Source organism: Abrus precatorius, unplaced genomic scaffold (assembly GCF_003935025.1).
Source record: "Abrus precatorius isolate BTA unplaced genomic scaffold, Abrus_2018 Scaffold9, whole genome shotgun sequence".
Classification (NCBI taxonomy): Eukaryota; Viridiplantae; Streptophyta; class Magnoliopsida; order Fabales; family Fabaceae; genus Abrus; species Abrus precatorius.
The window spans coordinates 18513982-18527122 of record NW_020874439.1 but is presented as its reverse complement, the minus strand read 5'-3'; the positions used below and the strand labels follow the sequence as shown (position 1 = coordinate 18527122).

Here is a 13141-nt window from a genome sequence, read left to right as displayed (position 1 = left end):
AATTGTTCCTTCTCAGTTCCTTTCACAATCTTTCTTGTCTTAATCATTGACCTATAAAATTTGCTATCTTATAATTGCACTCCATATTTTACTTCATGCACTAAAAAACTTCATAATGTTTCACTCAAATTTGGAGGCTTCAACTTTTGAACGCCACAAAATAAAGTCCTACAAAAAAATATTCCTATAAGGTTTCTTTGTCTTTGTTTGATTTTAGGAATGAAAATTTTCAAAAATTCAACCCAAGTATTGCAACCTATCCAGATTTGCTAGGTGGAAGAACAACCAATGGAGATGGTCAAAGTACATCCTTGTACTCTTCCAACTTGTACCTATGCAGCACACAAACATTCATAAGCACAATTCCCACTAATACTTACCAACAATTAATTAAATAATATTTATTTATTGCAAAAAAAATAAGAATCTAAATAATCTTTCTTTGTGATGGGAATTGGATGTTCAATTCATTTTCGCTTAAGCAAAAATGGATTCACTTAAATAAAAATATAAAAAATGACAAAAATAATTATGAAAAATTCATTTAACAAAATTTCATGTGTTCCTCATGAGAGGGAGAGGAGGTGAGTGTGGGCGTATGAGGGAAGTAGGAGGGAGGCTGGGTAAGGGTGACTGTATGGGCAAGAAGGGGCTGAGGGAGCGAGTGAGGGTGGAGGATAGGGGATCGAGTAGGTATGGGGGTTAGGTTGGGGTGGGGGGAGTTGGGTACGAGGGCAAAGGATGCGGAATTTGCTTAGGTAAATTTAGCATAATTTTTATTTTGTTTCTTGTATTTTTGTTTAAGCGAATTCATTTTTGCTTAAGCGAAAATGGAACTACACATCCATTTTCTGTCAAAATGAGAGAAGATCTGGATCCCAATAAACAGTTGCTACTACTATACTAAATCTATATCAGGATGTGAAAAGTTGTTGATGTTGATGTCTGAAACAGTGTATGATTCATCCTAGGTTATGGTTCAAGAGAAGAAAGAGTATAAGATTTGCAAGGATGGTTTGATGTGGTAGTTATAAGATAAAGTTCTATTATCTAGTTCGTAACTTAACATTATACAATTCATTATATAAACTAATTTCAAACATTTTAAGAATGTTAGGGAATAAATCCTAGCAATTTTTTTAAAGACTAATTTTAAAAAGTGCCACTTTTACAAGGATTAAAAACATAATTAAGTCTTTAATAAATTATAATATATTTAGGTTAATGTAATACTTATATAATATTTGTAATTACTATTTATAAAATTGATAAATATTTTTGTGAAATTAATTTTTGTCATTAATAATATTTTTTTTATTGTTTGGTTGTAATAGGTAATGAGACAATTACACTCTTGTCACTTATCAACAATGCTACCTAGGCATGAAATAAATGACATTTTACAGCATGCTAACCTTAATTAGGTTACTTAAATTTGTCAAATGCAAATAAACGACCCTCTTGTTAAAGCACTTATGGAATGGTGAAAGTCTGAAATACACATATTTCATCTACTTTGTGGAGAATACACAATTATATTAGAAGATGTTTATATATTTCTTGAGCTTTAGATCGATGGTTTACCAGTGATTAGTTCTACTAATCCCCCTATTAGGTGGTCGACAAACAACAAACAATATTGAATGATAAAAAATTAGATTAAAGTGGTTGACACAACACTTTAATTGACTTCTTGTAAATTTTGACATTACGATAGCACAATATACGTAGGGATATATACTTTTTTTGTTGGGACATATTTTAATGTCGAATAAAAGCAATCATATGACACATCCAAAATTCTTATAGTTGTTGGCACATTTTAATGAATTGAGAATTATAGTTGAGTTTGACATGCCTTTCCTTTCTTAGATCATGGTTCATGAGATGATGTTAGAAAAATTTGTGGGTTTATAATACTCTTGAAATATGAGTGTGGTATGAACTCTCATGATTGGTTCCAATCCTAGGTGAACTAATAGTATTTTCACTTGCTCTCAAATGGAGACAATTGCGATATCCAACAAAATATCCAATTCTTAGGGATCATAGCACTATTAGATATTGGATCAAATGGGTGTTCATGAGATATATTATTAATGTATTGTTAAATATGTTATATTTGTGTCTACAAATCATTTGATTTTTGTTTATAACACTAATATTTGGTTATAGATTGCAGTTTGTGTGGTGACCATATAATTATCATCTCTTGTATTTGTCATATAAATGTGTCTCATCAATTTGCACAAGTAGTTTGGAGTATTTAAATGCTATAACATAAGCATAAAAACTCCAAAACACTCAATGTAATATTTGAACATTAGAAATCAGTTCATTATTATGGTAGGCCTTTGCAACATCCAATTGAACAATAGATCCTCAAACATTATCACATATTACTATACACCATTGCGAGAAAGCTTCAAACGAGATTTTCTATTCCTACTAACCAAAAACTTGTTCAATTGCCTTTTGCTTTTGCATCCATATTGTTCAATACGTTGTGTATCCATACCAAAATTGAATTTCACCAATTATGAGTTTCATCTTAAAGGAAGAATCAGACTTTATCATTGACTTGATTTATTTTGTTTGAAGCCAACGTCTTGTAATCCTGAGAAATCCTACCCCTTGCACAATTTCTAATCTCTCAAATATACTTGTTTTATCTGAAAGTAGCTCGAATAAGTCATCTACAATCTATTCTAGATCTTACACATTTATAATAAAACGTATTTGGTTTTGACTTAAACAATTTGTAATTCACTTCTCTTGATATATTGTAAAGCTTAATTATTCATATAATAGTTTCTCTATCATTGAATTGTTTTCCAATATACAATTCTTCATATACATCACAATGACCTATTAAATGTAAATGCAAACACAAACATAAAATAATTTAAAAACTTAAATTTAATTCATCAATAACATGATTAAAAACAACATATACCCAAATTTATATACTCTCAAAACTCATGCATGCATAGTATCAAGATCTAATGCACGCATAAAGGATGACTCTCTAAACGGATGTTGTCCAACCACTGTGTTGACAAACAAGGCTCGTCATTATTAGCATCATCATCCACATCCTCATTGTCACTATCCTCACTACTTTCATATTCTCCTTCAAAGTTGTTGTCATCACCTTCAATGTTGTTTTATTCTCATTTTACCTCTATCTGGCACAGTACTTACATATGTTTCCTCATCATCATTTTAATAAATACCAACTATAACTTCTTTGAAAACAACATACAGTACTTTCCAATATTTTTGGAAACTCAACTTTAATATATTAACTAAGCCAATACTTCAATTCTCTAGATGGTACATTATCTATCATGTAAACAAATATTGATTTTTCGCACATTAATGTCACACCTTTGCATACTCTTTTTTTTTTTTTTCAGTGAATAAATTAAGCTTGCTTTTAAAAACTTTCAATTTCCTTTACTTGTAATGACAATTTTTCATTTTTAAAAATGTTAATGACGATTTTATAGTGGATTGACATTTTTTTATTACTTTAAAATTTTAAAAGACATAATTGGTGACTTTTCAAGATCAAAATTATTTTTGTACATAAAAGTCACCAATGGTGATTTTAGTTACCACAATTTTTTTTAAATCTCAGTTGTAACTAATTTTTTGACAATTAAAAACGTTATTAGTTATTTTCAAATTAAACTATATTCCTTTAATTTTAGCAAAAAAAATCATAGTTTTATAATTTCAAAATAAAAGAAATCATACATAAAAAAGAAGAAAAAATCACTCAAATGTTTCATCTTTTGATTCTTCCGTACGAAAATAAATCAGTCATTTATAGAACAACAAACTAAGTATTACGTGATTTCATGGTGGATCAGCAAATTCTTGGGCTGAACTTGATTTGAACCAACATAAACATATTGTCAACAAATTTATAGTTTGTCTCCATTAACTGCTAAGACATCGACACAGAAATAAGAATTCATTTCAATCTTTATTAATAATCCATAATTAACTACCTTAGTAAGAAGTCTAATTCACATTGTCTCCTTGAAAGAGAAATGTCTTGACTCACTAAATAATGGTGGCATGTTTATCCAATTGTCATTGTACTATGTTCATAATATTAACAGTCTTTTTCAAATTGTCAATATAATAAAATGATATAAAAATTAATTTATAAATAAGTATTAACTACACCAACTAAATGTGTTTAGCTAAAAATTAAAACATATATTTTAGTTTTTAAACAATTTTTTTTTTTACATTTAGATTTCTTCCATTTAACGTCTCGTTAACATGATTTTAAATAGTAATAACTAATTTAAAAAATTTACTTATGTAAGAATTAAATTATAATTTTTTTACGTGTAAGGAGAAAGTTACAAAAAAATGTAATTTTATAATTTAACCTATTAACCTACTTGTCTTCCTGTAGGCTACATGCATGACGCGGCTAATTGTTCCTATATGAAATTTTGGAACTAGAAGATGATCCATTTTCGAATGCGAACCATGTTATCAGGGTTTATATTGTAACTGTTAATTTTAACATGATATTTTTTTACCGTCTCAAACAAAATTATTAACATTAAGATTTACGGTTAATTACAAGTATATATAAGTGTTAAATTTATATTAGAAACAAAAATAGTTTTTATAATTTTAATGTAATATGCATTTTGTTTCTCAAATCAATTTTATATGTTTAAAATCAGTAACAAAGGCATATAACAAATTTTTTTTGAAAAAAAATTCCAAAATCCTAAAAATAACTTAAAAATGGAATCAATAAAAAATAATAATAAAATGTATTAAAAATAATAGAAGATAAATTTAATTAAAATACAATAACAATTTTTAAAAAATTACATAACTTTTCAATTATAAATTGTCACATCATTGAAAATTGTTAACTATTGTAATAATTACATTAAAAGTCATCCTTAAGATAATATATAATTGATTGATAATATAAAACTTTTTATATTGACAATTTATTAAAATTTAACTCATAATATTATAATTTTTTTACAAATAAAATATCATATTTTTCCTAGACAATGGATATACAAACTCTCAACAATATTTATTTTTAGGTCCAATTAAGCTTTTTAAATTCAAGAAATTGCATTCAAATTTCTAATTAATAAAAATATATATTTATTTAAAAAATAATATAGTCAGACAAGTTTAAAATTAGTGTTAATATATATTAACAAAAAAAAATGTTGACTGGGGATGGGGGGCAATGAGTCAACCGTGTTAAAACTGAAACTCTTTGACAGCTTGTAAATCTTGAAATGGAGTTTCATGCTTAACTCAAGACTCTGTTCCACTGAAGGAAAGAAATTTTCAGTTGCGTTGCATCCAATCAAGCTGTTTGTTAAAGAATCAAGATGCAAACAGGTTCATGTGTTGACTTAACTCATGGCTAATTCTACTCGCTGCTACATCCAGTTAGGAGATCTAAATGCAACAAAGAATTGCAACATGCAAGATTTTGGTCTTTTTTAAGGTAATAAATAATATTATTAGACTTTGTGTGCATTTAAGGGTACTTATTTAAAAGCTTTTATCATACGCTGCTTAGAAAAAGCTCCAACTGCATGTTTAATTACTATTCACATGCATTGAACGTGAATTTTTTTTAACGCTATACATATTCATGTAATTTCAATATATGCTAAATTTTTACAAGACTGTGACATAGCACGTATCGTACTACACGTGTGAATTGAAGTCCAAAAATTTATATTCCAGTGGCATGATCCAATACATGAAGGGGGACATGAAGACAATCCCCTAAAAAAGTTTATAGTTGCAAATGATGTGATGCATAAGTTACCTTCTTGAAAATCATCAAGTTAGTTATTGATAACAGTTTACTAGTAAGGTTGCTGAATAAAAGGAAATAAAAATCTTTAAGCTATGGAATTGGTTTTGTAAGAATAACCCTCCTTCAAAAAGTTCTAAGATGTTTGCCTTACCTAAGAGTTCTGAAGTTTTGGTTCCCACGACGAGTAAATCTTAACTTCGATTCCTGAAATTGTAAAAGCATTATTCCCTTTAGTTCTTCAGTTTACACAATTTTCACCTTAATTCTTGACTTTGTAAAATGTTCCAAATTTCATTCACTTCAGTCCGTTTTCACTACATTTTTCACTAATATTAAGGACTTTACAAAGTTAAAGACTAAAGTAAAAGTTTTGTAAAGTGAAGGACTAAAATGAACTGTGTTTACAATATTGGGGAACTAAAGTGGAGGTCCAGTCATCCCACATCAAGAAACTTTATATTGGTAATGTGTAAGGTTGAAGAGTCCAGAATATGCTCTAGTTGTGGTCAGCTAGCACACTTCCAAGTCCTATAGTATCAAAAACAGACAAGGGAAGTTTTGAATGGCAAACTTGTCCAACGTCCATTTTATTTTCAGGAACAATAAATGCACATCAAGATGTGATAAGTACAAATTTATACACTTCATGCAAGCTAATTTGATTAATCCTAAATTTCTTATACCTGTAAGTGTTTAGCAATCAATAATGGTTATCTATAAGAAGTCTGTAATGCATGAATTTAATCCATTAGCAACCATAGAAAAATAAGATTGAATAATTGCACAAATGCCACCATTGACAAGGAACCAGGACATGACCGTACATAATGCTGAACTAATCAAAAGGAATTTCTCACAAGCATTAAAAGTAAAATCCTGAAAAGACCATCCATGAGAAGTTCAGTTTCAATTACACTTGGCGCAATCCCCTTGCCATCACAAAAGCATTAAAAGTTAAAACCTTTGAAGTTCAATTTCAACTTTCAGGTAATTACATCTAGCTCAATCCCCTCCGAAGTGCACATGGAATGCTGAAATGATTAACAAAGCCATACAATGAAAAAGACAGATTACAAAAACAAAGATGCTAATCTACAAGAGCACAAAGTGAAAATCTTCCATAACTTATCATAGAAACGAGTGGTTAAGAGAATTTTTTCATTAAGCTGACCAAAAACTAAATAAAACACGAAACAGCAAACAAATATCAATCATACTTCTAATAAACTGTTCTAGATGAAAACTAGTTCACACAGGAAAGAATTTCCATTTTAAAAATTGAAAACCAAGAACAAAAATAATTCCAATCTTACACAATTTGTACATGGTAGGAAGAGGTAGTACCAGTGTTTATGATGTCAATAATCGTTTTATGCCAGTTTTCTGCTCCGATGTAAGTCTAGAGGGAAACTTGATATTGAACTTGATTCTCAAGTTTCCCTTTTTGGAAGGTTCCTTGGGAATTGGCATACCCTCTCCTATAATAACTTCTTCATATGTTGGGCTAATGATGGAGTTGATCGGGACTGTAAGATTCCTCCCGTCAAGGGTTGCCAGTTGCGCCATATAACCTGTCAAAGCTTCTACAAGAGATATCTTCTGAGTTACAACAAGATCGTTGCCATCCCTCTTGAAGACACTATGAGGTTTCTCATCAATAATAAAAACAAGGTCTGCTGGTATAACTCCTCTTTGTTCATTTCCCTTCTCTGGAAATGTTATTTTTGTTCCTTTCTTCCAACCTGGCTTGATCTCAATGGTTAGAATTTCCTCTACAGTGGTGGGCCTCCTACACAACAACAAAACATGCAGTAGATTATTTACCTGACTCAATTTACTATTCCAAGTTACTGTTACTTTTAAATATAACTAATATCAACAAACAAAAACAAGGGGAATGACTTTGGTTCCTTGTCTATGTAAAGAAGTTAGTCACTTGCAAAATAGTTTTGCAACTTAACTGGGTCCTTATTGCACATACTAGACAATGACATGAAGAAATTTTTCATGAAATGGGAACCATTTATGATGAGCATTCACTGGCTGACATGACATGTATAATCTGGTTAAAACACTTCGGAATTCATATCTGGAATGTTAGACATATAATAAAGAAATATGCATTGCAAATAGACATGAAAATTTGTTGTTTCTTACATACATACATATATATGTATGTACATATATGTGTGTGTGATTTACATGTACATAAACAGACAGTATGTATATAGATGTATATGTATATTCATAACCCAAAGATGTCAACTAGATGCAATGAGTGACCAAAATTATTGCACATATACAACAACGAAAACAACAACAACCAAGTTTTATCCCACTAAATGAGGTTGGATACATGGATTACACACCACCATTGAGTTTAGTCAAAAAGCCAAGTTTTCAGAAATATTATTAACTAAAATATCTCCTTAATAACTTTTTTTACAGTTCTTCTAGATCTCTCTCTATCCCTTTTCACTACACTAAAAGTCACGTTATCTACTTTCCTCACCTGTGCCTTTGGAAGTCTTCTCTGCACATGACCAAATCACTTTAGACGGTTTTTAATAATCTTTTCTATTATAAGTGTTATTCCAACATTCTCATGTATATAATCATTTCTCATCATGCCCTTTCATGTTTCACTAAAAATAATGAACCTACTAGATTGTCCTAAACCTTACTCATCAGTCCTTAAACCGAGACATATCTACAAAGAGGCTAATCTCAACTTTCAATTGAATCCAAAACAATTCCCTAACCAAAATAATTAGGGCTTTGTCCACTTCAATAACATGTAACAACCAAGTTTCACCTGATGGCTAAAGCAGCACAAAAAAATGGCATTTGATTTCAGAGTTATATTTGGGTGCAAAACCCAATTTCTGTTCACTGCACTGCAGTCGCAATGTAAGAGCAACTACTTAGTTGAAAACTTCTTAACCCAACTAAGTTCAAATTCGCTCATGATCCAAAATGCACTTTTAAATGATTTGGATGTACAGAACTACAGATTCTTCCATCATGCCTTAACCAAGACTTCAACACCTCCGACAAGTCTGATGGTGATGGATATAAAATCCCCAAGTCATTATCAATATGGATCAAATCTAGAAATAGTATTATAACTATCATTAATACTATTCTCCATTTAAAATCAATATTTTATCTCAGTAACAACTACTTTCATCTTGTTAACTTAATCAACAACGATTTCAGAGGTAAAATGCCAATTTCAATTGAAGAATAGCATCATCCAAACCTAGAGTACTATATCTAAGTTTTGTGTCATCAACAATGACATAATGGGCGTCATTGTACCCAGCATCAGTGATATAATATCATAAGTGACCTCTTTTACTAACAATGGACTTAACTGGATATTTCATATATGGCTAAATTCCCCTTTCAATTCTTCAGCCAATAAACAAATCATTTATCCGTCCCAGCTTTACAGACTGGTTAATCTCTACATTGAACATCCTCATTTTAGTTCTAGGATCATTCCCCTGAATATTTTGTATATTAAAAAATTTTGAAAACTAACATAGAATGGTATAAGCTCCATACAGCTAACAATCCCCTCTATAGATTTAACAGCACAAAGATTGGTCTTTTAACTATACTAAGGGCAAACTTATCTCCTCAATTTTCACATGCATGGAACACAAATTACATGACTTATGTGCCGATAAGTGTACCAAAAGTTATGAACCAACAAGGAAAGAAAGTTACAGAATGCACATTATAGAACAATAACAATAATATAAATACAGGGCATTTGAGTATTTATCCAGAATTCTGGCCTATTAAACAGAAAAGATAAAACATCAAAAAAGAAAATATACCTGTGTTATATAAGTCACAAAAGTCCTAAGATTTGTACTAAAAATGAAAGAAAATGAACCTTTAGATAAAAAATTAAAAATATAGCCAAGAGTTACATATTCTGCCTTATTTTAATAGCACCCTAAAAATCACACATCACAACTAATTAGTTTGAATGAATATACAAACCTTTTCTTTATTAATGTATTGGATGAAATTATAAACACAATGAGATGCAGATCCTAGCAAAATACTGTGCTCATATATTCACATTAAAATTAAGAAAATTTTTCATGTAAACAGCAGAGACTAAGCCACTCAAGTCTCAACCCATCTCAGAATCTGCTGCTTTATTAAGTTAAAGTTGATTACTCAGAGAATACAAGAGTATAAACATACAGTTCAATTTCAAATCGACCAAAATGATCAAGGCAACTGATCATCAAACAAGACGACAATGTGTAAAAAAATGCAAATCGTTAAATCTGAATTGGAATTTGGTAATTCAAATTCATCCGATAAAAATTACCAGAAGGAACTTCACATTCTTCTGATAAAAAAGAAGCGCAAAAAGATGCTAAGTTAAACTAGATAGCTCACCCACTGGCATCAATCACATCCCTGGAAATCTTCATTTTTTTGGTAGTCCCTTTGTAGAAATCCTCCAAACTGCATTGCAATGTTCTCTCAATGGGAGCACTTTTCCTCTGCACATTGCCAGAGTTTTCTGCAGCCCCACTCCTAAAAGAAGCAAAAATGTCATCCCCAAACATCCCTCTGGGAAAGCCAGATGCACCAGGACGGCCACCCATATCTCCAATTCCACCAAAGGGGCTAGAAAACCCAAAGAACTCCGAGAAAATATCATCTGCACTTCTCGGGTTGAACCGGAATGTTGTCGGCCCGCCATCACTGCCACTGGCAAACCCACTGGCACCCGGGGGCGGCACCTGCCCCTTCAATCCCTCCTCACCATACTGATCATACACTGCTCTCTTTTGTGGATCACTCAAAACCTATTCACAAATCAAATCACTAGGAAAACCCATGATTCCAATTATCCAAATCACAAGAAAATGGAAAAATAATATGCAAAGTTAGCCTCCCCTCCCCCCCCCCCCCCAAAAAAAAAGCCCCTCCAACAGTTCAAATTCTAAAATCCAACAAAAAAAAAAAAAGGAAACCTCGATAGAAGTTTCAGCCGTTTCTCACAACTCAATTGGCATTACATTGAGACTGGGGGGCAGAAACATGGATGAATACAAAACCCACGATTCTAATTCTCCAAAATCACAATTAGAAAAAGCAAAATTTGACACCCAACAGTTCAAACTGTAAGAAACAACAAAAATGAAAATTTTGACCAAAGTATCAACTTTGTTTCTTTTATTTTATTCACAACCCAATTGGAATTTCATTGAGAAAAATTGTTGGGTTGGAGAAAACATACATCATAGGCTTCTGAGATTTGCTTGAATTTGGCTTCAGCTTCCTTCTTGCTGTTAGGGTTCTTATCAGGATGCCATTTCATGGCAAGCTTGCGATAAGCTTTCTTGAGATCATCATCTTTGGCATTTCGATCTACCTGAAGAATTTTATAGTAGTCCACACCCATTTTTCGATTTGCCAATGTGTATAGTTTAGAGAGTCACCGGTGAAACGAAGAGAAGAAACGAGTCATATCCACAGACACACAAACATGTCTGGGCTCAACAAAAGAACACTTAAACTAAACACTCAGTGCTAGGCCCAATTCTTCATCCAGTTCAGAGCGTTGTGATCAATCTCTTAAATCAAATAATAATGCGTTATTTTTTAGATAAAGTATGTTTTATTAAAAATATATGAAAGCTTTATTTTAAGAAAATACATGTGCTATCATTAAATTAAGAAATTATTCATAAGGAAATTTATATAAGTTTAGTATTTTATGTGATTATACCCCTATCTTTTATAAGAATAATCTTAAATAATTATTCATATCAATTTAATGAATTCAAAATGAAAATTCTTAAATAATAAATCATGTAATATCAATGTTAATTTAAAATATTTTAATCGACATTATTAATACTCAGCCAATAAATCATTATCTTAACAATGATTAATTCAATAATATTAATTATTATTTTCTTCAATTTATATCTTATTTCTATTCTTATAATTATAATAATACTTATCATATGTTTAGTTTTTCAAAAAAATAAATATATTCTTTAAAAGGCCTCTTAAAATTTAAGTTAATAAATATGAATAATACAATTATTCTTTTGAATTTAAAGATTGAATTTCTTTCACAAAAGTGAAAGAAAAATGTATTTGTATCTTTACGAAAGTTTTCCTCCCTCTTAGAGTTTCCTTGTATAGTGGCTTACAAGCATGTTTAAGAAGATTTTTAACTCAAAAATAGGTACTAGTCTAATAGATCTTATTTTAAGAGATGGTGAGATTATTCAATCAATATTGAAAGAGTTTAATATTTCTCACAATATTGAAGACTTTGAAATAATAAATAATAATAATAATCAAATTCTTTGTCCAAATTTAAAAATTGTTTTAGACAATTATGAGATTTGGTGTTTCCCGTGAAAATTTACCTTAATAATTAAACTTCTAGGTAAATCTATTAGTTTTAACTATCTGAATTAGAAATTAGGTAATATATAGGAGAAAAATGCACCCCCACCCTCCTCGAAAATCTTGGATTTGAATGATGACTTCCTTTTAGTAAAGTCTGACAATATGGATGACTATAAGCATGCACTTTTGAGGGACCTTAACTTATTCTTAATCACTATCTCCTGGTCCAAAGATGGAAGCCTCTGTTTAGGAATAAAGACCACAACCTTAGGAACATTGTTACATGGGTTTGTATTCCTGATTTACTTTTAGAGTTATACAATGAAATTTTTTTGTAACAAGTAGAAGCTTGTTTGGAGTCAATGTTAAAAACTGATCCTTATACATCTCTATTCTCTATAGGTAGATTTGCTAAGATTTGTGTTGAAGTAGATCTAAGAATAAACTAATTCCTTCATTTAAGGTCTTAAGCAAAGAGTTTAGAATTTAATGTGAAGATCTTCACCTTATCTATTTTAGTTGTGAGAGATATGGCCATAGACAAGAATCTTGTCTAAAAACCTATAGATTTAGTCCTGAATCTAAAAATTAGTTAGTTAGTTCTTGTGATCGGGTGTCAGGAAAAGAAGGTGAGTTTAGTTCTCTCAATAATCATCATATGGAAAAGGCTGAGGGTGATCATGAAAGTGAGTTAGCAAATGATCAAGGCAAGTTTGGCTCCTAAATGCTGATCAAAAGGTAAGGAAGAAAGCCGAGTTGCTTTAGGGTAGTAAATGCCCCAAATCATAGTAGTGGTAAAAGTAAAAGGTCTTTTTTAAGTTATAGATTGAATGTTCTGAGTGATCCTAATGATGAGCAGGGTAAGGATTTAGCTTATGCTCCTAATAAGTCTGT

General features: G+C 30.6%; 1 protein-coding gene across 6 annotated transcripts; it reads right to left on the bottom strand.

The window, feature by feature from the left end:
* Positions 1-5654: 5654 nt before the first annotated feature.
* LOC113849591 (dnaJ homolog subfamily B member 1) lies at positions 5655-11363 on the bottom strand. Of its 6 annotated transcripts, none has more exons than XM_027479594.1 (4): positions 11118-11363; positions 10268-10683; positions 7184-7628; positions 5655-6043 (listed from the first exon to the last, which is right to left on the bottom strand). In XM_027479594.1, the coding sequence occupies exons 1-3, from the start codon at positions 11280-11282 to the stop codon at positions 7190-7192; spliced, it is 1020 nt and encodes a 339-aa protein (XP_027335395.1). In that variant the 5' UTR covers positions 11283-11363; the 3' UTR covers positions 5655-6043; positions 7184-7189. The 6 variants fall into 6 exon arrangements, with proteins under 6 accessions (XP_027335395.1, XP_027335394.1, XP_027335398.1 ...); XM_027479593.1 differs by lacking the exon at positions 5655-6043 and adding an exon at positions 6408-6870; XM_027479597.1 differs by lacking the exon at positions 5655-6043 and having other exon boundaries at positions 6866-7435; positions 7526-7628; positions 10439-10683.
* Positions 11364-13141: the final 1778 nt, after the last annotated feature.